The sequence below is a fragment of the Phyllostomus hastatus genome, unplaced genomic scaffold (genome assembly GCF_019186645.2).
Source record: "Phyllostomus hastatus isolate PE091 unplaced genomic scaffold, TTU_PhHast_1.1 phas_scaffold_21, whole genome shotgun sequence".
NCBI classification, from domain to species: Eukaryota; Metazoa; Chordata; class Mammalia; order Chiroptera; family Phyllostomidae; genus Phyllostomus; species Phyllostomus hastatus.
The window spans coordinates 7370525-7395719 of NW_025334017.1; the positions used below are offsets into that span (position 1 = coordinate 7370525).

The window sequence follows — 25195 nt, forward strand, 5'->3', positions numbered from 1 at the left end:
ATCACAGAAAATGTGCATATTAAAATCAGTGCCCTCCTTTCTAGTAAAACAACATTTTAAAACAAATGAGGGAATATCACATTTTTATTTATTAGAAGAACATCCCAATGATAAAGACAGGTAAAGAGAAGGGCTCAAGACTTCCAAAATAAACCTGGCCAAAAACTACTAGTTCCTATTTTTAACGTTACCTTTAAAATATGCACAGCACATTTTAAGATGTTTACTAATACTTTTTTTATTTCAAAGTAAATTTATGTAACCTTTTAAAAATTTACATTTCCAAATGGAAGTGGATTGTCAAATGACAATGACACTAAAGAATGCTGTAATCACCGTATCTGAAAACAGACCAACACATTATCTCTATATTCAATTGTTAAGTTCAGAATATGAAGTGCTTTAAATCTGAAAAAAGGTATCAAGTTATTATACTTATTAAGAAGATATGTTAAAAGCTATATGTTATCGACTTATAAAAGCAAATTGAAATGTGAGTCCATGGAAAAATAATTAAGTTATTTAACATATCAACAAGAATAAGATATATGATTTAAGTGGGAAAATATCTCTCATAAAGTGTATACAATTGACATTGATATCATCATGGGAAAAATACTCTTCTGTTTCCAGCATTTTACCAACATTAACAAAAAGTAAAACATCTACTTGCCTAATAAAACTTTGGCATCATCCACATCAAAATCTCCGTCACCATCGGCATCATAGACTCCTAGTTTTCCTACAAGAGGGGAGGAAAGATGGATATGGGAACAAAAGAAAAGCAAACTTAATAAAGTATCACCACTTAATGGAGTCCTGCACTTCAGCCACACAATTCTTTGCTCTTGAATCCCGAAAAACAGTGCTAAATGAATATCTTACCTAAAAATGACAGGCAATTCACTTAGACATTCAGGAAATGTTCCCCTAACAAATCTAAGAAATGTAACTGAGATATTTTCCTTAAAGGTTTAACAATACCCTGACTGAATCATTTGATTTTTTTTTTAAATTATACTGCTACAAATATTTTAGGTAAACTTTTCAACATATAAAGAAATAATATTGATCCATTTCTAACAATCACATGGAACAATGTTTCTAAAGCATGAAAGTTCCACCATCAGTATTCAAAAGGAACAAATACCAAGCCTTAAGTAAAGACTAAGTATTAACTGGATCCAGTACAGGTACTAAAATTAAGAGAGCAATTAATTTTATATTTTACTGTAATGGTTTACAAACAGAAACATCATAAATCAATCTTTAAAAAAAGACTTCTGAAAATAAAGTACGTAAAACTGGCTTCCTGAAATCACAAAGGAAAGCTCACAGTTATCCTTAGCAGTAGATGGGCAATGCCATCTACTAATAAGAAAAAATAGTAAGGATTAAAACAGGTAACCTGAGAAAACAATACTACCAGACCTCTCCTCATCAAGAATAGTAAATCTGTACCTTAAGACTTTAATGAAGCTTTATTGTCTAGGAGCAATGTTATATTTAGCATTTGAAATGAGTTGAATATATTCAATTCTTTTTTAAAAATCCTAAAATCAACATGATTGATAATTTACCGCTGGACAATGGCTGGGAAGGGACATCATAAATGGACAGCAATATTTTAAACAACATTCCCAAGTGCAGCATTAGCACTAAGGAATCAGCTGGCAGCACTGTTACCTGTTCTTTAATAAAAAGTATATTAAGACATTGCATAAGAGCAAACAGAACTTTTGGAGCAGAGTAGCTATGACCTACTTTTACCCTTCCAGAGCCCTTGTTCTACTAAGGAAAACTTACTATGTAGAACTCTGATTTAGAAAGCACACACATTAAACATGACAATAATAATGGAGAGTTATTATTTCTTTGCTGAGAAATGGAAAGCACACTGATCTTCAGGTCAAAGCTGTATGGAGCACAGAGCTCAAACATTAGAAACAGGAAAAACATTATGATCTCTGACAAACTTAAAAATGGAAATTACTCCTATCACTCACATTCTCTGGTGTGGGTGATAACTGAATTAGCAGAATAAGGATGAGATTTTAGAGACTAACACCAGTGAACTTAAAATGCATCTTCAATAGCCTACCTTGAAGTACCTCTGATAAGTTATAACGGAAGTCCTTTGCTTTGGCTGCATGCATGTAAAAACATGAAAATTATTACTTGTGCTTAAAGGTACAAGTATTTGAAATCTCTTGTTTTGTAACAGACTTCTATCATCATATAAGTAGGCAAAATCACATATTACACAGAAGTTTGTCTCTACACTAAAATACTTTCTCTGTTAGTCTATTAATTTACCCAGAAATACTTTTAATAAAAATCAGAAGCTCCAGTGAATGGAACATTACATGTAACTGTATTTTGCTATTCTTTGTCTTTCCCCCTATCCCAGAAAGATGGCTACAATCTACTAAGTAAAGCAGGACAATAGGGCCTGTGGAAGAGAGAGGTTTCTCGTGCAACAGCGTACACATAGAGAAGTGTGCACTTTGTTCAGTGACAGGGTCCACATCTTTCCCTGAGTCATGAAAGAGGAAGGCCATTTATTCACAATAGCCAGAAAGCAGAAACAATCCTAAATGTCCATCACTGACAAATGGAAAAGTAAAATGTAGTATATCCATATAATGAAATATTATTCAGCCATAAAATGGAGTAATTATTAAACCTTAAAAATATTATGCTAAGTGCAAAAGGCAGACACAGAAGGGTGCATACTGTATGATTCCATTTATATGAAATGTCCAGAACAGGCAAATCCTCAGACACAGATTATTTATTTATAAGTGTTTGTAGGCAAAGGAAAGGAGTGGGGAATTGGGTGTTTGGAGGCAAGGGACGATAGAAATACTCTAGAATAATATAACAATGATGGTAGCACTAAATTATGAATACTTTAAAAATCAGTGAGTAAACTGTTGACTTTCAAATATTTATGATATTAAATTTTGTTATGTGAACTTCTTGCAAATTTTTTTAAAAGACTTGGTTAGGTTAAAAAAGAATATGACTCCAGAAATGACAAAATCATTAATGCAAACAATCATGAACAAGTGCAGTGATTATGAGGAGAAAAAAGGAGAAAGGAGTGGAAAGGAAGACAACTGTTGGAAATAACAGGGCAGCTTCCTCACAACAGCACACTGAGCGCCCCCCCCCCACCACACACACTTCCACACACAGCAGTTTCATTGAAGGCACAGAGGGGTTGCTTTGAAAGGCGAAGGCTAGGTCTTGTGAATTGCATGTTTATGGATCCATTAATGGATCCTGAAAAAAATTCAGTGGTTTATACCAGTAAATTTTAAATTTATAATATAACAATATAAAGTATGAAATACTGCTTCAGTGAGAGTAAGACTGTTTGATAAAACTTTTCTGTGTGATATATGTACAATATAAAGCCCCCCACCCTTTTTTTTATTATGGAGAATGTTTAAAGAAATTGAAAAGCTGGTCTCCAAGGTAACACTGATAACATCCCTTTTTCCCACTCTTGAGAAGCACCAACAGGCTACAGAAATGAACAGTACGAAAAAGATAGTGATAAATCTTTAAGATTACTAAGGGATGTCGTTTATGCTCTTACAAGTTCATGTAAGAAACGACATCCAAATTCTTACCTAAAACTTCCTCATAATCAACAAGATCAAACCAGACGACAGCTACGGATGTCCAGACTCCCAGCAGCGCAATGACCATGAACCATGTGAAAAATGAACTTCCAGAAAGTACTCCTTTCTTCCCATTCCTGTGTCCTCCATGCTTTGTGTCTGTTTAAAAAGAAACGATGTACAATGTCACTGTGTAAGTAAATACTTTGCCAAACACCTCTTTTCACTGAATTATTTCTCCAGTAATTTGACAGTACTTACAATGGTAAGTCATTTCAAACTAGTTTTCACTTAAATTCTCAACACATGTTACACAAAATAAAGATTTATAAAATGAAAGATTCTGCTTAGACTCAACACAAAATACGTAAAACCCTAACTTCTAAGTAATGTTAGAACTATTGATGGGCTGGTCACTTTTTAAAAATAAAGTTTGATATAATATGCATGTTCCTGCCTTCTAAACTCCTTATCCGAACTACATGAATACTACCTCCTTCAAAGGTCAGAACATTCATCGATAATTTAATGGATCATATAGAAATGAAGCCAAATCCTTTTCTCTGTCCCACTTCAGTTTCTAGGATCTTAAAAATTCTGTTAGCTATCATGGAAAATATCTCCCCCAAAACCACTCTATATTCTTGGCCAAGGAGGGGCAGAAAGAGGAAAGAAAGAATTTATAGGTCTAGTGATGGACGAAGAAGAGAAGTAAAACAGGACAACGATTCAGCGCTCTTCCTTTAGGAGACCCCCTGACCAGGAGGCAAACAGGAAGAGGCTCATTCACAACTGGTCTCCACGCAGGAAACAGTTTTGTAAACTGCCGCCCCACCAAAGTGTCATTTATCGTATTTGACATGTTTAATATACCTTACATTCTTCTGGAACTATTCATCTTACAGCCAGAAATAAACAAAAATGATTACAGTCAAGTGATAGTAATATGAAATGGTGAACACTCTCCTTAAAAAAGGGAAGACAATCATATTCAAGTTTCTCTTTTAAAAGAATATAATAAAGATTATACAAATATTAACATTTAATTAAAAGGGTATATCATATCCTCAAATGCCCTGTGAGAAAAAGAAAAGTTTATCAAGCAGGAAGCAAACTAGGATGCTGCCTTCTGCTTTCTGAACACGTGCCATCTCTTCATCCTGCTTCCACGTGCACGGCTGCCTGTGGTCCTCACAAGGTCTTGCCAGAGTCTCTCTGGAGGGCATTTCTGGAGGCTGATACAGGACATTCTTCATCCTGTGTGGCTGTTTCTTATACTGCAGAGCAGCTGGCTTCCCTAGTGTCGGCTGGTCCCAAGGGTAAGAGCTCCCAGAGATTATACAAGGACTCTCTCAAACATTACCAACTGTCCTCCACCAGGGCAGTGACTGGTGGAGAACCACTGTGGATAAGGACAGGAAAAATCATCGCTGTTCTACAGAGAAAAGAGTAAATGATTCACCCAAAGTCACCAGCACAAGTCAGGTAGAGCTAGGAATAAACTGTGACTTCCCTGGACCGGAATTCCTCGATCCGCACACAACTGGGCCAGATACACGATTTCCAAAAACGGGACCAGCGCTAATCTACAACCTGCTTTCTGACACCTGATGCAGTTCCAACTCTGGCAGTAACTTTCCAGTGGCTCAAATCAAGAATCCACTGCCAATTCTTCTGGATGAAAGAATAAACTTTAAATTGTCCTTGTTTAAAAGATATACACATTTTTTAAACCAACCAGTAAATCAACTTTTTGAAAGGTGCCATAAAAATTAAACCAATCTGAGAGAGTGTGGATGTGCATGCATGTAAACACACTCAAATATATACATCTTTATCTATATCTATACTTACATACATAAAATTATGATGATCGAATAAGACATATTTCATTGTTAAAGAAAAAGCCAATTTTCTTTTCTAATGTCCTTTAAATATTAACACAACTAAAAAAGGGCCAGATTTATAAATAATTATACATATGGCCATCTATTTCTCTGTAACATAATCTATTAAAAGTCTCCTAAAAGCTGGTTATATAAAAACATAATGTATACATCAAACAGTGCTTGCTGGGCAGAAACTGCATATTACATCCACCTAAAACACGCTTCACTGTTTCATTACCTGAACATCACCATGGGAGGGGGAGAGACTAGGTGAAGGTTTCTGCAATGTTAGTGAGGGGAAATGATGATTTTTAGTATTTTTATGTGTCTTAAGCACAGAAATTATAAGAACAATATAAAATAAATCACTCACTAAATTTTTAAAAAAGTAAAAAATGAGGAGCTTCTGTGGGGGCAGAGGAGCACCAGAGATACAGTAGCAGTGATGTGTGTTTAATTTATTAAATATCTACATACATAAAGATTTTTTAAATGCTATATAAGAAAACCTTATTTCTATGTAACATATAGATGTATGCATTTATACTCATTTGTATAAAATATTTACTATAATAAGAATAATGCCTTCTAAAGTATTCATTTACTCCTAAATATGGAACTATAATTATGACTAAGAATATTCCTCCCTTGACTACTTATTGCCTCTAAGAAACTTTAAATGTTCTCCTGACTAGTGTAGCTCAGTGGATTGAGTGCAGGCCTGTGAACCAAAGGGTTGCCAGTTCAATTCCCAGTCAAGGCACACGCCTGGGTTGCCAGCCAGGTCCCCAGTATGAGGCACGCAAGAGGCAACCACACGTTTCCCTCTCTTTTTCTCTTGCCTTTTCTCTAAAAATGAATAAATAAAATCTTAAAAAAAATTTAAATGTTCTATTTAAAATGAATGTAACATTGCAAGAAAACTGGGTTCTTGTCTCATCTCCTCTCGGACATTTTATAACTGACACCAGTGTCTCATATTGTTCCCAAGTAACTAGAAAATAATAAGGCTAAATATAGTTCATCCTTTTATTCATTCACTTAACATATTTATTCGGCATATGTGTTAGGCATTTACAATTTTTATTCAATAACTAAGTTTTCAATATGTATACCAACATAAAAGTACACTCAAGATGATGTTATTCACAGAGGTGGGGGATTGGGTGGAAAAAGTGAAGGGAAATAAGAGGTACACACTTCCACACGTCACAGGACATAATGTGCTACACAGTGACAAGATTTACTGCTTGTCACTTTGCAGGCTATGTAATTGTTGAATAACTATGTTATACTCCTGAAACCTATATAGTATTTATTGTATATTTACTATACTTTAATAAAAATTTTAATAAAATTTTTTAAAAGATAGCACCTTCAAAAAGAAAATATTATTTACTCATAAAATAGGTTTTTAAAACAAACAATAATTTGATTTCCAAGTTCAATTCTTTCTCCATTTCTATCACTTTCTGGGCCTGTCAGAATGACACTCTAACCCAGCGATTTCAACCAGTGTGACGCAGCAGGCACACCAGTGTGCTGCCAGAACTTTAAAACATGAAATACCTGACCATTCAGTCAGGGGCACTCACCTCTCTTCCCTTAGGATACCACATTAAAAAATGACAACAGCCAACACAACAAAGCTGTCTGGTGTGAATGAATCAAAATTAGACCTTTTTTTTTTTGTCAGACTGTAAAAAATAGAACATATGTTTTGGTGTACTGCGGAACTTTGGTAATTAGTTTACGTGTGCCACGGGATGAAAAATGTTGAAAATCACTGCTTAACCAACTGAACTACCTGGCCAGGGCTTCAATGTCTTTCTCAAGGCAGAAATGACAGAGCAGAGTTTCTGAGATTCTCAAAAGGAAAGTATCATTTATCCAAAGTTAATTCAGAAACACTCACCAAAGTGTTTGACCTGCAACACCAAATATAAGTATGAGGTAGAAAAAGGGTTTTAAAAATAATTATATAAATGCATGCACCCAAACAGACAGAAGGCATTGGGAGGGGGAGGGAGGAGAAAGGCAAACACAGCAAAGGACGTGCCTTTACCTGAAGTCTGTTTACATTGGTTTTAAACATGATTCTGACAACTTCGGTCCAGTGTCCTACCTAGCTCATGGCACAAAACTGAAGAACAGATTTTAAAAACAACCTAACGTAAGTGAGTTAAAGCAACGAACTGCTGATGGAGGGAAGGCCTACAAAAGGCATAACTACAGCAGCAAGAGTGGACACAGGAACTTGAAGGGACAGTGGCAGGAGGTCATTTATGATTGATGCTTGCAGGCAAATGCTGAACAGTCTTAAAATAATCTTTGGTACAAGGTAATTATGACCTTCATATTGATTTTGTCATTAAAACATTATTTTAAACTGTTTCAAAATATAAGATATATATAATAAGTCTTAGATTTTCATTCAATATATTTTTATTAAGCAGATTTATCACTTTAAAAGGGTTAATGTCGTTTAGCTGGAATATGAAATTATTAGCAATATTTTATCCATTCATTTATAATGTCAAATAATTGAAGTTTTACTCTGGCATTATTAATCTGGTTACTATTGTTATTAATTCCATAAAGCAACAAAACAGTAAATAATAGAAAGGAATATTTCCTAAGACACCTTTTTGAGGGGGGCTTTTTAATTGATATCAAATAATACACTCTTCATATGTCACTTTGTAAATATGGCGTGCCTAGTCCCAAAGGGCAGATCAGTTTCTGCCCAATTAAACTGAAAAAAGCATAGTGAGAGAAACTCTTCAAGAGGGTTTAACATTCTGTAAGCAAACATGAAACCAGACTTTAATCTAACAGTATTCTGAAAGATCATCGGGAGCTGTCCCTATTTTCTAAGACCAGGACAAATCTAAGGGTCTTCATGTCATTTTCTTGCTCCATATTCAACTTGCTCGTAGTACCAGGGATTAGTGAAAAAGTTTTTGTTTTGCGTTTTTTTAATGGGTGTTAAGAATATAGCAGAAACAATATGATTCATTTTTCTCCATGTCGACCCATCAAAAAAAGTACATGACCTCCCAATCTGAAAATGTTCTCACATACTACCAAACATAGAAAATTACCATGGTAAGCAACAAAATGTGTCTCTCTACAAAATGAAGAGTAGGTTAGGGACAACAGGTAATTCTGTTCATTCAGTTGAGGAAAAGAAAGTAGGAGAGGTACCCCAGCACCTGAGCAGCAGTCAATTGCTTATCTGGACTACTTACTATTACCTGAATTACAAATCAACCATTTGTAAGTTTATTAGCATTATGCAGGTAGTTTTGTATTTCTCACAAACTCTACACACTTAAAGTGTTTAAAAAGAATTAAAACTGTTAAGTGATTCAATAAACTGATCATTTTTTCCATGTTACAAAATGCCACCCTTTGGGAGGCAAGAACTCTTAAAAGTGGGTCATAAGTATGGATTATGTAATCCATGGAGAAAGAGAAAATGTTTTCTAAAAGAACTAATGTCAGAAACAGCTCTACTCTTCTTCGTGGCTACATGAGGCACAACAGTCAAAACACCCATTCTAACCATTTATCCAAAATGGTGTTCAAGTACAGATACTCATGTTCTCTATACTAATAATAGAATCTTCCCAGTGGCCACTTAGGCAGCTGAGAATTGGAAGCAGTTTTAATACGTCTATTTTTTTCTTAAATAAATTTTCAACAAATGAGCCAACACAACTTGCTTTCAACTAAATGGAAAGACAATCTTACAATGCAAAGTAAAAACAAATGTACATAAACGTAGACTGAACACATCATTAAAGAACATTCGAAGGTTAATGATTTAATTTAAAAAATAAAATAAAATCCTAGTGTCTTTTCTTTGCATTTATCTTCTGCTTCACAAAAATTAGGGCAGATTCAATTTATGCTAAGACTGCTTGAGCCATCTAAATGTGCTCACTATTACAAGATGGGATGTATACATTCCTTAAATTTCCTATAATTTTACATGAGTGAATACACACAATGCTTAAAATTCACTGTAGTCATTAGACTAAGAAAAACTGCTTGTACATTTTTCTGAAGCTTGTAAAATGTGGTCTTTGTTAGTACAATATACTAAAAGATATTTTAAGTTAAGACACCAAAACATATTCAGATAAAGACAGATTACTCCATAAAAAATTAAATTACTGTGAAAAGTCCATGAGTTCAAAATAGAACATGTAGAAGATGCAGTCAAAAGCACTTACACAAAAATATTTTAACAGCATACAACTGACAATAAAACTAAAAACTGTCCGGGGGATCCCAAACCACTTTTAACCCAAACAATAAACATATACCTTTACCTTCAGCCATTTTTGTTTTCTCAATCCATGGGTAACATATAGGGAAGACAAAAATCAAAGCCTCATCAGCAGTATCAGGCACACCGCATGCCCTTCCCTACTAAAGCACTAGGCAGGCCACGCTCCACAGGCAAGGCCTCTAGAACTGAAATTGGACCTAACTACAAACTCTGCTCACCAGTTATTTTTAGAGGCCTCTTCCTCATGGCCAAATACTGCTAACCACTCAGGCTGAAATGCACTCCTCGTAATCCAACAGCCTTTCTCCCACTTATGGGATTCCTTTCTCAGTTGGTCCTATCGCTCTACTCCAAACCCTAAAAAAAAAAAAAAAATCAAGCATGCCAGAAATAATGAAACAGAATAGATTGTTCTTTAGCCTAAGTACTAAGTCATTCAAAAGTGAAACAAGTCTTGCTATAAAATGTGGCCCCAAGCCCAGAAACGGGTTGATTTAGCCCTTGAAGGCCTAATCAAATGCCCACACTGAAAGACCATTTGTTTGAATGAAACAGAACCCTAAATGGTAAGAAATTAATTAATGCTCTAAAATTCACAGGCATTACCATCCCAAGACTAATTCCTCCAACAGCAAAGTAAAGCAACAAAAAAAACTATTTCACTAATGAAGAAAGGAGAGAGAGCAGAGAGGAAGTGAGGAAGAAGAGAAACTGGGAGGAAGGCTGGGAGGGAGGACACAGGGAGAGAAGCAAATCCTTAGCAGTAAGGGAGGTGATCTAGGAAACCATCCCCGGGAAGGATCTGGAAACTGCACTCTGATTTTGTTCTATTTTTTTTTCCAACCTCATTCTCCAAATATTCTCTACTGGGAAATAAAATCAGCCCAATTTTGGTACTATTTATTCACTGATTTAAGATTAGCATTTCACAGAATTCATCAGAGTTCTGGTTCATATGCTAAATTAATTTAGCACAAATAGTATCCAGAGCAAGGCAGCAGCCTTCCAAAGTTGTTTGAGTCTTTAATTTTTTTTGGTCAGATTGAATGTTTCACATACATATTAAACCTTTACATGTTTTGAAGAGTCAGCAAACTATGGCACCCATCTTTGATGGCCCAGAATTGGGACAGAGTGAATAGGCATCAGGGCCAATCACACAAAACTGAGGAGTATCTTAGTTGTCCTTCAACCAATAGCCATCCACCTCCCATTCCTTTCCTCAAGGATCTGTCCCACTAGAAGTCAGTGCTTGCTAAAATGTTGGAAGAAAATAAATCATTTTTAGACAGGGGCTTAAGATGACCTGCCACCATACAAATTCATTAGGCAAATGATTCAGAAGCTTTCTTTAGTTCTGTTGTTTTCAGAGAGTGAGGGTGACAACAGCGGGACTTTCCTTGGTCCCACTGGAAACCAAGACACTGCATTCATATGGCAGGTGACTCATTTCAGACTCAAAAGATTCCTAGTTTCTTCCTTAACTTCATTTCAGGGAAAGTCATCAAACTTTTGGGTCTCAATTTCCTGGCCTATAAAACATGTCTTGGCACAACTGGGCATGAAAAATCTGTTGCAGTCATCCATGCAACACATTTGTGCTGACTCAGTCAGGACCACTGCACAGTTCTCCTCACCTGCAATTCACTGCCCTTTGCATGAGCCTCACCTGCCAACCAGACTGCCGGAGCTGCCAGCGTTTCTCCTCCCTCTTCCCAGGCCTTTGCAAAGCCAGCTGCATTCTAAACGACACATCTGTGGCCAAATGCTGACCCAAGACAAGACCACAGCTATCAAATGTGGGTATACCTCAACCATGAGTCTCCTCAACACAGCTCCAATTGTTGCTCCCCAACAGGCCTTTATCACACATACTCACACATCCTACAGGTAACCTTTCCTCTCGTCTTCTGCCACAGTTTTACAGTTATTTCAATAAGATGTTGTCACTCCTCCGTTTCACAACAGTGGCATACCTATTATTCTTCACAGGATGGTCAGGATGTCTCTGAAGTAACATTTAATCTACCACAACATTTCTTAACGGAAAAGACATTCTGAATACTAAGTAATTATCTCTTATAAGGGCAAGTCATTTTTTATGATGGGAAATGTTTATGAAGTTTAAAAATATTTTAATTTGCATAGAGCAAATCATGTTTTTAAAACCCTAGCAAATTCAACCGAAGTAATACTACTTATCTATTTTTTGTTGGGACTAATAGCAACTCCTAGGTCCAAGCAAAGACCAAACTTCTAATATGCGCTCAGAGACTCTCATTATCAGCCTGACTCCACTGGAGACCAGGAGAGCCAAGACCTACTTCCGCTGAGTCCTGGGCTCTACCTTCCTTCAAAACCCACTGAGAGAAAATCCACGAGACCTCTCATGGATCAGCACTGATGATTCCCTCTCCCCACCAACGCAGCCCTCTGACAGCAGTGGTTCTCAGGCTCTGGAGCACATCAGTCACTTGGACAGCCTGCCAAAACAGACTGCTTGGCCCACTGCCAGAATTTCTAATTCTGTTGGTCTGGAGTAAGACCTGAGAATTTGTATTTCTGATGAGTTCCCAGGTGATGGGATGCTGTTGGTCTAGGGACCACGCATGAAGAGAACCACTGCACTACTGCACTACCATCCCTAATTCTGGGGTCCAGAGGAGCAGAAAAGAGTTCTCACTTGTACCAATTCCCAAACCATCATTTTTGTACCATTTAAAAAAGGAAAAAGAAAACAACAAATAACACCTGTTTCTCTGAGGCCCAAGACATCCAATTACACTGCCCTCCACCCTGCCTCATCACTGTCAACCACCACCTCCAGTGACTCCACCCCTCAGCAAAGTCTTCTCCACCTCAATTCTATCCATAACCGTGTGACTTCAATGTCTGTGGGGCCAAGATGACAGCTCTTCTTCTTTTATTTAAGATTTCATTTATTTATTTTTAGAGAGGGGAAGGGAGGGAGAAAGAGAGAGAGAGAAACATCAATGTGTGGTTGCCTCTGATATGACCCCCACTGGGGATGTGGCCGGCAACCCAGGCATGTGCCCTGACTGGGAAACGAACCTGCAACCCTTTGGTTCACAGCCCATGCTCAATCCACTGAGCTATGCCAGCCAGGGCTGACAGGTCTTCTTTTCTTCATATTCCATCCCCACTAGCCTTGTGCCCCTCTACCCTATATCCAACACTCCTTCATATAGCCTTACCATGGATCTTGCTAAAATTACCCCACCTAATTCACCCTCCTAATCACATCTTTATTCTTATAGAAATATCTCTGTAACTCTTCCCCTGACACAACCATTCTGATGGATTCTGCGACTTTGAAAAAAAAAAACACCTCAGCTTGTTTGCATCAATATAAGGACTGTAGGACATCATGAGATACCAAAAAACACAGTTCTTTAAAACATAAACAACAAACTTTTCACCTACATATAGTCTCCAAAGCACAGAAGCAAGTTCTACCATTCTAAACCTAACATTAAATAGCCACTATTACAGGAGTAACCCTGCAGGCATTGAGTAAAACTTATGTTTGCACCACCCCCATCTAGGAAACACTACCTCTCTACATGCATCCCTAACCCAGCCTAAGAGTCCATAGTTCATCGCTGAGGTCACTCCCTAACTTTTAACTCCTTGGCTCCTTCATCTTTTCGTTGCATCAGTCTGCCATAACTGCCTCCTGGAGGAACACAAGATCACCCTGTTGGTGACTGTGAGGGCAGCTGGGCACACATGGCCACCAGGCAAGGGACACATGCAAGATGACTGCAACCTGCCCTCAGGGACTACCAGCAATCATTGCTGCTAAATATTCTATCTTCTCATGCTCCAAAAATGTCATGGCTTCTTACTCCACACAGGAAACAGAACCATCAGCAGTGTCTTGACAGTGCACTGCCAACCCACAAGGCTACACTCACCTGCATTCACTTTCTGCTTTCTGCCTAATTAGGCCACTCACCCTTCCCTCCTCAGCTTCCTTACACTCCTCACCTTTTCACTCTCCTAGACCACCAGCCTCACTGCATGGTCCCTCTACCCCATGCTCTGTCTTTCTTCTTCCCAACACAGAGGAAATTCTCCACAAAGCTGTTAAGTTACTGCTTTTATTTTCTAGCTGCCCATTCACTCCTTACAACCTGTAGGTTGCAACCTGGCTTCTGCACATGGCTCCAGAGTAGTAGTGGCTCGAATGTCACATCGATGACTTCCATGTCATTAAACCCGACAGAAAATCTCAGTCCTTGTCTTCCTTGCCCTCTCAGGAGAATTCTCCCTCCTTCTAAAACATTCTCTCCCCTTGACTTTCATTACTTCAGAATTATCACGTGTCGTCTGCCTTTCTGGACTAATTTTCAATCTCCTGGACCGGCACATTCTCCTCTAGTTAGTTTTTAAATATGGAAATTCCATATGAATTTCATAGAATTCAAGGGAATTCCTTGATCCTATGCCACCTCCCTAGCTGACTTCAGGTGCCTCCTATATAGCTTATACGGCTTATGTTTGTATGCCCTTTGAGCACCAAACCCACGTATTTGTCTACTCACACCCCACGTGAATGACTGAAGGAAACCTCAGACTCAGCTTGCATGCAAACTAACCCGTGATCCTTCCCCTTTTCTCTCCACTTTCTAAATCTCAGGAACACTTCCATCAAGACAATGGCTTAGGCCAAAAGCCTGGGACTCAAACGCCCATCTCCCAGATCAGAGTTTCTCCATCAGGCTGTTGCAAGTGGGTTACCACTGTGCCAAAATGTGAACTCCCTCAGCACCTGGGACATCCCTGTCTGTGTGCCCCAGTGTGATGTTTTAAAAAGTATTTGTGTGTGCCGTGATATGAAAAAGTGGGAAATCCTGCCTGAAGCAGCTGTGTTTCTGCCTCTCTATTGCGATCATCCAAACCCAAGTTATCATCCTCCCTCCTAGGCTACTACAGTACTTAACATAACATTTATCATTCGTTCCACAGCAGCCAGAATATTTTTATATGTGATTATATTACTATCCTGTTGTTGTTTTTTTAATCTCTCAATAGCTTCACACTATTCTCAGAATAAAATAAAAACCTTCACTGTGGCGGATAAGACTCCACTTGACATGACCCCAGCCTGTCACTCTGGCATTAATTTGGTGTCATTTCCCTCAGTTGTGTATATTCCAGACATGCCCGCGCGCACACACACACACACACACACAAACAAAAGACAAAAATTCACCATGTTCTTTCTGTCTCAGCATCTCTGCACAGGCAGTTCTCTCTTCCTGGGATGTCAATACATTGCTCCACCAGATGCTCCCCCCACCCTCAACACACAGCTATCTCCTGCTCACTCTGCTTAAACCCCACCTCTTTAAGGAAGGCTTCCCATACTCCTGTGAGAACATATTAGAAAATGCTCTTCATAGTACTTCTTCATAGTATTATTTCATTGATAATTTGTTTGTAATCTCTTTGTACCTCCACAATGCAAGTTTCATAAAGCCAGGGACTGTGTCAGCTTGTTCACTACTGTACACTTGTCTTGCACCTGGTGGATACCCAACAAACATTTGCTAAATAAGTAAATTCCCTCTCAAATCCTTGATACTATAGGAGTAATCTCTTCCTGCTAATGCTCCAGAAATAAGGGAGCAAAGTTTAGTCCAACAAATGCCAGGTCACGTCAGGATGCTTCATCTCCATGAATTTAGTTATCCTAAAACTAATTCATAGCAGGAAAACATTGACAGATAGTCAAGACAGAATATCAAGAAAGAAACCAAGTGGTTCCCAAGCACTTTAGAATTTAGTAAAATAAAATTGAGGAAGTAATTTCCATTTACATCAGTGTAAGTAATACGAGCAATGCCTACTAACATCAGCCCCCAGATTTGATGGGAAACTTTATCATTCTTTGGAACCCCAAGTTGAGGAACCACTGCAGCAGTACCTGTATTTGTATCACCACTGACTCACTGCAGGAGAGAACAGCTGAACTCAGAACACGGACCCATCAACCCCGCCTTGTGAATCCGTGATGTGCCAAAGCTCCACTGGTAAAATGCTGAACAATATAAATGGCAGCTAACTCCAACAACCAGTTTCTCATGCCAGATACAATGAGGTAGTTCTTTAAACTTAACAATTCCTCCCTATATAGCATTCAAGAGAGAGAAAACAGTCTCAGAAGAAAAACCATTATTTGACTATCCAATCATGAGTCTGTGTGGGTCACAGTTACCAATGTGATGTTCAAAACGAGACAGTCTCCTGCTGAACTGGGAGTGGCAAAAGTATAAAGTGAGTTATAATGTCCAACCAGAAACTCTGAGGTGGTGAGCTATTAAAACAAAAATGTGCTATATTTAAATCTAAAATCAATTAACAAAAAAGCCTAGCCCTACTTGTAACTCTAACTCCACTGCAACAAACCAGGTCACAAAGCCGTTATGTATGACCGTGACTGATTTGCAGCCCTGCCCATGAAGGATTTTTGACCTTAAGCCACTGAGAGAGCAAGAGATGCATGGCCTTCCACCCCCATCAGTTCCCTGAAAGGAGCATTCACAATGCATAATAAGCATTGAGTGCAAATGGGGAGGGGTAGAGCAGGGAGTGGGATATGAGAGAACTAGCACAAAATATACAGAAAATTCAAGCATAAATTACAAAACATATGCATCTTATCAAGTTGCAGGCCAATAAACAAGTTGATGCCATTTACACAATACATTTTGGGGGTAGCCAATGACCTTTTACTAAATAAATGAATAATAATGAAGCTGATAGCAGAAATAAGTAAAAAAGCAAGAATGGCTGCAACTGAAAACTGCATAGTGAAGAATTAACTTTGCTCAAAGGGGTGTGGCTTTTGTCCTTACCTTCTTGGAGGTGATCTCTAGGTCCCTGAATGTCCTGTCTGATAGTGACTCTGTCTGGAGCCTTTGGCCACTGGACTAAGAATATAACTTATGATAAGGTTTGGGGGCAGGCTGTTGTGGACCGTGATCTCTGCAGGAACTGAAGACTAAGGTCAGCCATGTTGCTGAGCAGCAGCTAAGGGAACTGGGGAGGGACAGCTGCAGAGAAAGGGTGGCCTGGCCGCTACCAAGAGGCATGCACTCCTGGTGAGATGTCAGCTTCCCACAGACCACAGAGGGCAGCAGTAGAGCACTCAGGTTTGTACCATCTTGCCAGCATCTTACTCAGAAAGGTTGACTGCCAGGCAAGGGACACCCAGGAGCCAGAGGGTGGGGTATTCTGCAAGAGTAGATGCCCAGGAGGGTTGGAAGATGTGGTCCTTATCAGGCCTCCAGAGAACTCAGAGGAAGCCTGTGGGTGCCTGTCATTTGCAGGCAACCATGGACAGTTATCAACCAGCAGAGGAGAATGTGACAGGGGCCTGTGAGGTGGCAGAGGCCTTTCCCTTTTGACCTTTCCCTGGCCCCAGCACCCCTGACAAGCTAGAGTCTAGCAGAGACAAGGTGGACACTGTCCCAAAGCGCCCACACAGAGAGCACAACCACCCCTTCCCTGCGGCAGGCACTCCTTCCTGCCTTGCTTCTAATGGGGGACAAGAAATTTTGCAACGTCAATGAGATCAGAGTTAAACCAGACAGACTTTTACAAATGGAAAGTGACTAGGATGTTAAGAATCCATGCCAGAGACGATCAAGAGTCTCTGCCACCCAGAGATTCATCTAGTCCAACTAAGTACAACGACAGGAGGAAAACGAAGCTTCATATTAATACCCTGTCAGGTAAAGACTGCTAAATAAAACAGCTTCAACATGTGGCTGCAAACCTTAGGCTGAACCATAAAAAACTGTCAGTGCTTGACCATTTTGGCCAACAAAAATGGTTATTTCATACAATTTAAACAAGCACTATTATAAACATTTCCAAACACACAACAAAGCTGAAAGAATGTTACAGAGAACACCCACCTACTATCACTTACATTCTACCATTAACATTTTAGCATAATGCTTATGGCCTTCTATTCATTCCTCTCTTCCATCCAATAATCCATTTTATATACACACACATATATATAATGCATTTCAAAATAAATTGTGGACATTAGTGCACTCCCCCTAAGTACTTCAGCTTCTATATCATAAACTACACCTTAATTTTTCTTTATTAGTTTTCACTTAAAATTTAAATGAAATGAAATGCTCTAATTTTAAGATGTATATTCCCTGAGTTTTCACAAACATATACAGCATGCAACCCACATCTCTAAGGCTGCCCCACGGTTCTGATTTGATTTCACTGCAGGTAAGTTCTGCCTGTTCTTGCAATTTCATAAAAATGGCATTACACAATATGTGCTTGTTTGTGAGCCTTCTCTCCTCAGCTTTCTGTTCCTGAGAGCCATGTAAGTTATGAATAGTAGGAGTTCATTCTTTTCTGTTGCTGTGTAGTATTACACTGTATGAATATACCACATATATCAGACAGAGTGTATTCACTTCCTTGTAAGTAAAAAGCTGGACTCTTTCTCATTTTAGATTATTATAAATAAAGCTATTCAAAATATTCTTCTATAAGAGTATTGCTGGCATATTAAAAATAGGTGTTTGCATTTCTCTTGGGTAAATACCTAGGGTTGAAATTGCTAGGTCATAGGGCATATGTATGTTTAGTATTATAAGAAACTGCCAGACCTTTTTCCCAAAGTGGTTCTACCATTTTATATACCCACCAGGAATGTCTGAGAGTTCTTTTGTTCTATAATCTTGTCAACACTTCGTGATGTCAATCTTCTTAATTTTAGTCACTCTGGTGAGTATGCAATTATAGCTCACTGTGGTTTAACTTATATTCCTCTGAGGACCAGTACGTGGGCACTTTTTTCAAGTGTTTATTGACCATTTTTTAATATTGTTTTGTGAACTATTTAATTTTTTTTGCACATGCACCTATTTCTATGGCTTTAATTGAATTGCATCTCTTTGTATTTCCCAGACACCTGCTCTTTAACAGATACACCTGTTACAAACTTTCTCCCAGGCGATGCCTTTTCTATTTATTTTTTTAAAGCATCTTTTGATCGGTACAAGTGTTTAATTTTGATGATGTTTGTGTATTAATTCTATATATTTTAAAATATATCACCAAGTTGGAAAATGTTGCTTAGACCTAACAGGGTGTCCGTGCCTCACATTCTGAAAGGTGACACCTCTTTCAGCACCTGCGCACCACCGTTGATCTGTGATGCACAGTCACCACTGGACGCCCCTGACGGCTCCACACTGTGCGCAGCAAAGGAAGGTCGTGCGTCAACTAAGTGTCTACTGGTGTAGGTGCCACAGAGAGTAAAACCAAGAGGAAAAACCATTTTAAGGGGTATTTTCGTTAGCTATGAGGACTCACAGAAATTTCTAAGCCAGTTATTTTCCTCGCAAATTCAACCGGATGGAACATAATTCCTCTGCCACACAAGAGCCAACTCTTGAACCCCTGACTTCTTTCAAGTAGTAGTTCATCTGTGTTTTTATATGTATGTGTCTCTCCAACTTTTCATGACTCACAAATTTAAATAACTAGACTGTTGTAAGGAGAAGAAATAAAAAAACCTCCTTTTTACAATAACTTTCCCCCATCTGCCTCATAAAATCTTTTGAAAAATCACAAAAAGCAACATACGTATTTTAGAGAAAGGGTATACAGTTTACCTGTGAGACTTTGTGGGGGGAAATCTAATTTAATAAAAAAAAGTCCTTATTGTAAGAAAGACATCAAAAATGCAACAGTGGGTTAGAAGATCAGTTTAAAGGACATTATTAGAATAAATTAGGAAAATTTGAACGTGGACTTGATATTAGGTAAGACTAGTGTAGCAGTATTAAATTTCCTGAGCACACATGATAATTACATTGTGGTTATGTTGGAGCATATCCTTGTTCTTAGGGAAAACATCCTGAAGGATTCAAGGGTGAAGTATTATGATTTAACTTTCAAGTGATTCAGCAGCAAAATGAATAAACAACAACAACAACAAAAAAACAGTGTGTGTGTCTAGAGAGACAAATAGAAGGCAAACATATCAAAACATTAATAACTGGTGAATCAAATAACCTTCCTTATAACTATATTGAGGGTTTGATTTTTTTCAAATTAAAAAGTTTGGATGAAACAGATTTCTGGGCCCATTCTAAAGAATTAGATACTCTAGAGGGTAAAGGCCAAGAATCTAAAATATTAAAAGCTCCCAGTTTAATTCATGAATGTCTTCTAGGTAAGTGGAAAAATTAAAAAAAAAAGTGTAAAGCTTTAAGAATTAAGGATGCTTCTAGAGACAACTAAAGAAACTGAATATGGAGTGCATTTGGATAATTCCAGTGTTAAATTTCCTGGGTTTGGGAATTCGACTGGGGTCATGTAGGAGAACATCCTTGTCCTTACAATATACACAGAAAAGTAGGCAAGTGAGTCAAACTGTCATGATGATGACAACTGACTTCTACAGAGTTCCAGAGAGAGAAAGAAAGGTAGATGCAAAAAACTGTTGACAGTGAGTAAATCCAGGTGAATGGTACACACAAGTCTCTCAATGGACAAGTCTCTTCACTCTTATGTAGGCCTGAAAGTCTCAGCAAAAAGTTGGAAAAATGTAAAAATAAAAATAAAATTCAATGGGCTTAAAAAAAAATAGAAGTGAAGAAGCAAGTCCTAAACCCAGCAGTAATGGAAAAAAAAAAAAAAAAACCACCAATTCAGCATCTCTGGTCTCAAACTTATTAAAAACCAAATGGAAAACTGTTTCCACTTGATGTCTCCTTCATATAGCTTGTGCTCACGTACAAGGTCTGTCCAGAAAAAGTCCAGCCATTGTTAATATAATGAGAACAATTTGTGCAACATCAATGCAACCTGGCAACCAAGGAGAGTGACTGGAATGCACATGCATGAACAATGACAACTTCACTGTACTAGCCAGTGGAGGGGGTAGACACCATAGGGTGAGCATGTGTACTGTGTGGCCATCACATTTGAAATGACTGAGTGAGTACAGCGATGAATCTGCATCAAATTTTGTGTTAAGCTTGAACATTTTTCCCTGGAAACTATTCAGATGATTCAGAGGGCTGTAGCTATGAGCAACTGGTGATTGGCAGCTTCATCATGACAACGCACCCACTCATGCATCACATCTGTTGCCCAGTTTTTTGGAGAAACATCAAATCACTCAGGTAACTCAGCCCCCAACTACGGCCCAGATTTTGTGCCCTGCATCTTCTGGCTTTTCCCAAAACTAAATTAACTTCTGAGAGGGAAGAAATTTCAGACCATTGATGAGATTCAGGAAAATACAATGGGGCAACTGATGGTGATTGGGAGAACTGTGTGAGGTCCCAAGGTGCGTACTTTGAAGGGGACTGAGGTATCATTGTGCTATGTACAATGTTTCTTGTATGTTGTTTTATCTTCAATAAATGGCTTTATTTTTCATAGTACATGGCTGGATACTTTCTGTACAGACTTCATATTGCCATCTGTTTGGTGGGCATCTTCCATGGGAAGCCCTGATTTTCACCTCAGTCTTTCCTGAGAGAATAATCTAACTCCTCTACCACTGGGGAGCCATTCAAACACTTGGAGAGGGTAATGTCCCCTAGGAGGACTCTTCAATCCAGACCAGCTGTCCCCAGGGTTTTCATAATCCCTTACATTATGCTTAACACACCCTCACCCCAAGGGCCTCATTTGAAAGCTCACTCTGAGCAGCCTTCATCACTGCCCCCTAACACACTGAGACCACAATTTCAGATGCAGCCCGCCCGACCCAGGGAGATTTCCACCTTCCTCACTCTGGTCCCTAATAGCCACATCATGCAGGCAACTCCCTCAGAGACTGCAAGCACTTAAAAAACCAAACAAACAAAATACTAGGCTTTCTGAAACAGATCTACTACTTCAAGCCTCTCCCAGCTTATCTTCAACAGTGAGTTCCTTCTGCAAAGTGCTAACCCTGCTCAAGTCCACCTTCCCAGCCAGGCCACTCTTGTGCACCATGGGCCTTTCCCTCTGGCCTCACTTTTCCCTCATAGCTTTGTGCTACCCACACATTTAATAAGCACAACTCAGCAGGCCTCTCTTGCAGCTGACCTCACGACATTAAATCAGCACTCTGTGGGGAGAGTTCTGCAGTCAACAGTGATTCAAACCAGATCACGTGACCAATGTTTTGGCATCTTAGGCACAGTGGGATTTTCAGAGATGGTTTCTAAATACCTTGAAGTAAGGAAAAATTACGTTGTATCCTGATCACTTGATCAAGAAAGCTTTTCTAAACGCACAGTTTTTGCTTTTGTTTTTTAAATAAACTTGCATTCCTGTAATGTCTTTTCTAAGTATGAAAAAATAATTTTTTCAAGATTTTATTTATTTATTTTTAGAGAGGGAAGGCAGGGAGAAAGAGAGAGAGAAAGGAACATCAATGTGCGGTTGCTGAGGGCCATGGCCTGCAACCCAGGCATGTGCCCTGACTGGGAATCGAACCTGTGATGCTTTGGTTCGCAGCCCATGCTCAATCCACTGAGCTACGCCAGCCTGGGCGAAAAAATAATTTTTAATTCCAGAATTTGCCTAGTATTGTAATAAGACAGCAGTTTACAGTTGCCCTGAGTCTACCTTTTTTTCCCTTTAATAAAAATGGGGCATTTGTCCCTCCAGTGTCTTTGTCACCTCTTCTAACTTTCTCACATTCCCAAAGACTAACTCCCTCAGTAAACGTTCATTGGGGCTGTAGTTCTTAGTCTTGGAAAGCCTCAGCTCCTCCTCAGTTAGTCTTTGTCTCCCTACTCCTGGATCATACACACCTCACTCATTCCACAGACGCTTACTGCTCTGCAGCCCACACGCAGGACAGCGACGTCCCCAGAGGCTGGTGCTAGACTTTAGTGCTGTGTGCCCTCCCTGTTGGGCATGAGGCCTGGAACACAGTAAGCCCTCACAAACCTCACTGGACATTTACATGGTATTCCGATAAAAATCTAAAATGTACGTATAAATTTTTTTGCGGGGGGCACCTAAATTGTAAAGCAAATCTAACATACAAGGAGTATTGTAAAAACAAACCAAATCTCACAGGGGCGGAGGTCGGGCTAGTCCTGGATGAGGGACAGGAATGGACAGGAGAGGTACTGACTGAACTTCATCAGCTTCATAGACTTGGCTGCCCCATCCCACCCCCCAAGTCTGTGTCCTTTTCCTCCCAACCCCACCCCACTTCAAAACCAAAGTAATGGTTATCGTCACCACATGCTCAGAGATGGCGCTTAACCCTACTCACTGCCTCACTTTGCTCTAAACGCCCTTCACAACCTCTCCCTCAGCACCAGCCTCAGTAACTGAACTCCCTCTTTCCCCTGGATGAGGTTGCCCAGAACAAAAGTCACCCAGCACACCACTGTCCTGCACTGACACCGTTCCAAATGCTGGTGTCTTGACTATGTTCTGGAATAACCTGGTCTGCTTCTGCAGCAGACTAGGAATATGACCCAGAAGATCTGAATACCTAAAAAAGCTGAAGTCACACAGCTTCATGCAAGTGTTAGAGAAGCTCAAGTTCCGGCAGCAAGTATGCTTTACAGGTGCTGACCGGGCGGGCCCTCTCCGACGTCCGTGGTTAAACATTTTTAATGCCATCCTGAATAAAAGTATTGCCCTCAATAGAACACTTCTTATCAACATACAACTCAGATCAGCAAAACAAAGTGTGTTCAGCTCTATAAGCTAGTAATAAAAATCACAAGGTGGTAAATTTTAAATGGCTTCCCCAGTTTTTCACATATACCTGAATATTCATTCATTCATTCATTCAACACTCCTAAAATCCCTACCCTGTGCTACAGCAATGAACAAGGAAGGCCACCTACATTATGCTCAGTGGGGGAGAAAAACAAATTTCACTTTGGTTCTATTAGGATAAAAGGGTATATAGAACAATATGGATTTAAATAATCATTTGGGAAGAACCAAAATCTTGTATTTTAAAGATGTAGCATTTAACATAGAATCTGCTCCAAACTTATCTTTATAAAGGTTACCACTGTTCACTTCACAGTTTTATATTTTTCTATCAAAATTGGTCAATCTTAGGTCTTAAGTCAAAAAGGAAATACTCACCATTCTTACAAAGGAATTTTAAAAGCCAAAACCAAAAAAAAGGAAGAATATTTTAGCACTATTACAGTACCCACATAAACAAGTTTAGCCTATCTTTGAGTCCTATTTAATAAAAGAGAGGAAAATCAAAATCTTGGAAAGTAAGCAAGGCATTTCCAATTTCACAAAATACAGAATAAAATGTCTGTTTCCACCCAAACTTCTTCCCAATCAGAATGAACCATGAATGAAATTATGAGGAATGCCTCTCATGGCTTCAGAATAGCTTCCTATAGGTGTAACTCCAAAAGCTACTGTGTTGAAATTACTAGAATGGTGCCTAACCATATCTATTAAAGGTCTTGATCCATTTTAAAAATTCTGCACCAATGAAGTATACACATTCCCAATAATTTTACTGTTTGTGTCGTTAGCTTGGACACTTATAAACAAGACTTTCTGATCTGTGTTCTTGCCCCCGTAATATAAACCTAAAAAATCTACCATGCAACACATAACTTTTGAGCACTTATTACATTCAAAGTCTGTAAGACACAAAACTACAGCCCCTACCCTCACTGCCCTTTGATCTACTAAAGGGAAGTTTTTTTACCCATATTTGTTCATTCCAAGATTCACTGAGTATCTACTAAGTCCAGATAATCATTTAAGCATTAGAGATAAAAAGGAAACAAAACATGGTGTTTACTGTATCAAACATAAGGAGGAACTGTCCCAGCCCTAGTTCAGTCTGATGATTTGGTTGTCTAGTAGCATGAAGGAACCTGTAAATGAATGAGGATGCTAAAATGGCAATATGCAGAGGGTGCTATATACAGGAGCCCACACTGGGGGTGGGGGAGAAAAAAAAAAGTCTACAGCAAGACAATGAAGGGAGAGGAGTGAAGAGCTGATGTAGGAGCTAAATCTTGAAGGATACACAGGAGTCACACAGGGAAAAGGAAAGTGAGAAGCTGCTCTGAAAAAGAAACAGCATGTGCAAACATGGAGACTACAGAAAGTGATTTAATATGGCTCAATTAATATAAACATAGAGAGAGAAAGAGAGGCAGAGAATGGCTAACGAGGATAAAAGGAGCAAGAGCGTGAAGGGCCTCCTAGATTATGCTGAGGGATTTAAAATCTATCTTGAGTAGCTGGGTTTTCAAATAAGGAAGTAAACATGATCAAATTTCCACTTTATAAAAACAGTGTGACACAACGATGAAACAGGACCAGTTATGAGAATCTAC

The 25195-nt window shown here is 38.8% G+C and overlaps 1 protein-coding gene across 3 annotated transcripts in view; it reads right to left on the reverse strand.

Annotated features, from left to right (window-relative positions):
• ASPH (aspartate beta-hydroxylase) overlaps positions 1 to 25195 on the reverse strand; it is a 200603-nt gene that overhangs the window by 163525 nt on the left and 11883 nt on the right. Inside the window, exons 1-4 of one of the 3 annotated variants that reach the window (XM_045861468.1) lie at positions 9862 to 10019; positions 3642 to 3791; positions 2102 to 2146; positions 674 to 742 (exon numbers count right to left, since the gene is read on the reverse strand). In XM_045861468.1, coding sequence (XP_045717424.1) covers positions 674 to 742; positions 2102 to 2146; positions 3642 to 3791; positions 9862 to 9871 — 274 coding nt within the window. In that variant the 5' untranslated portion in view covers positions 9872 to 10019. Of the gene's footprint in view, positions 1 to 673; positions 743 to 2101; positions 2147 to 3641; positions 3792 to 9861; positions 10020 to 25195 lie in introns of those variants that run through there. The other 2 variants (XM_045861466.1, XM_045861467.1) reach the window with 2 other exon arrangements.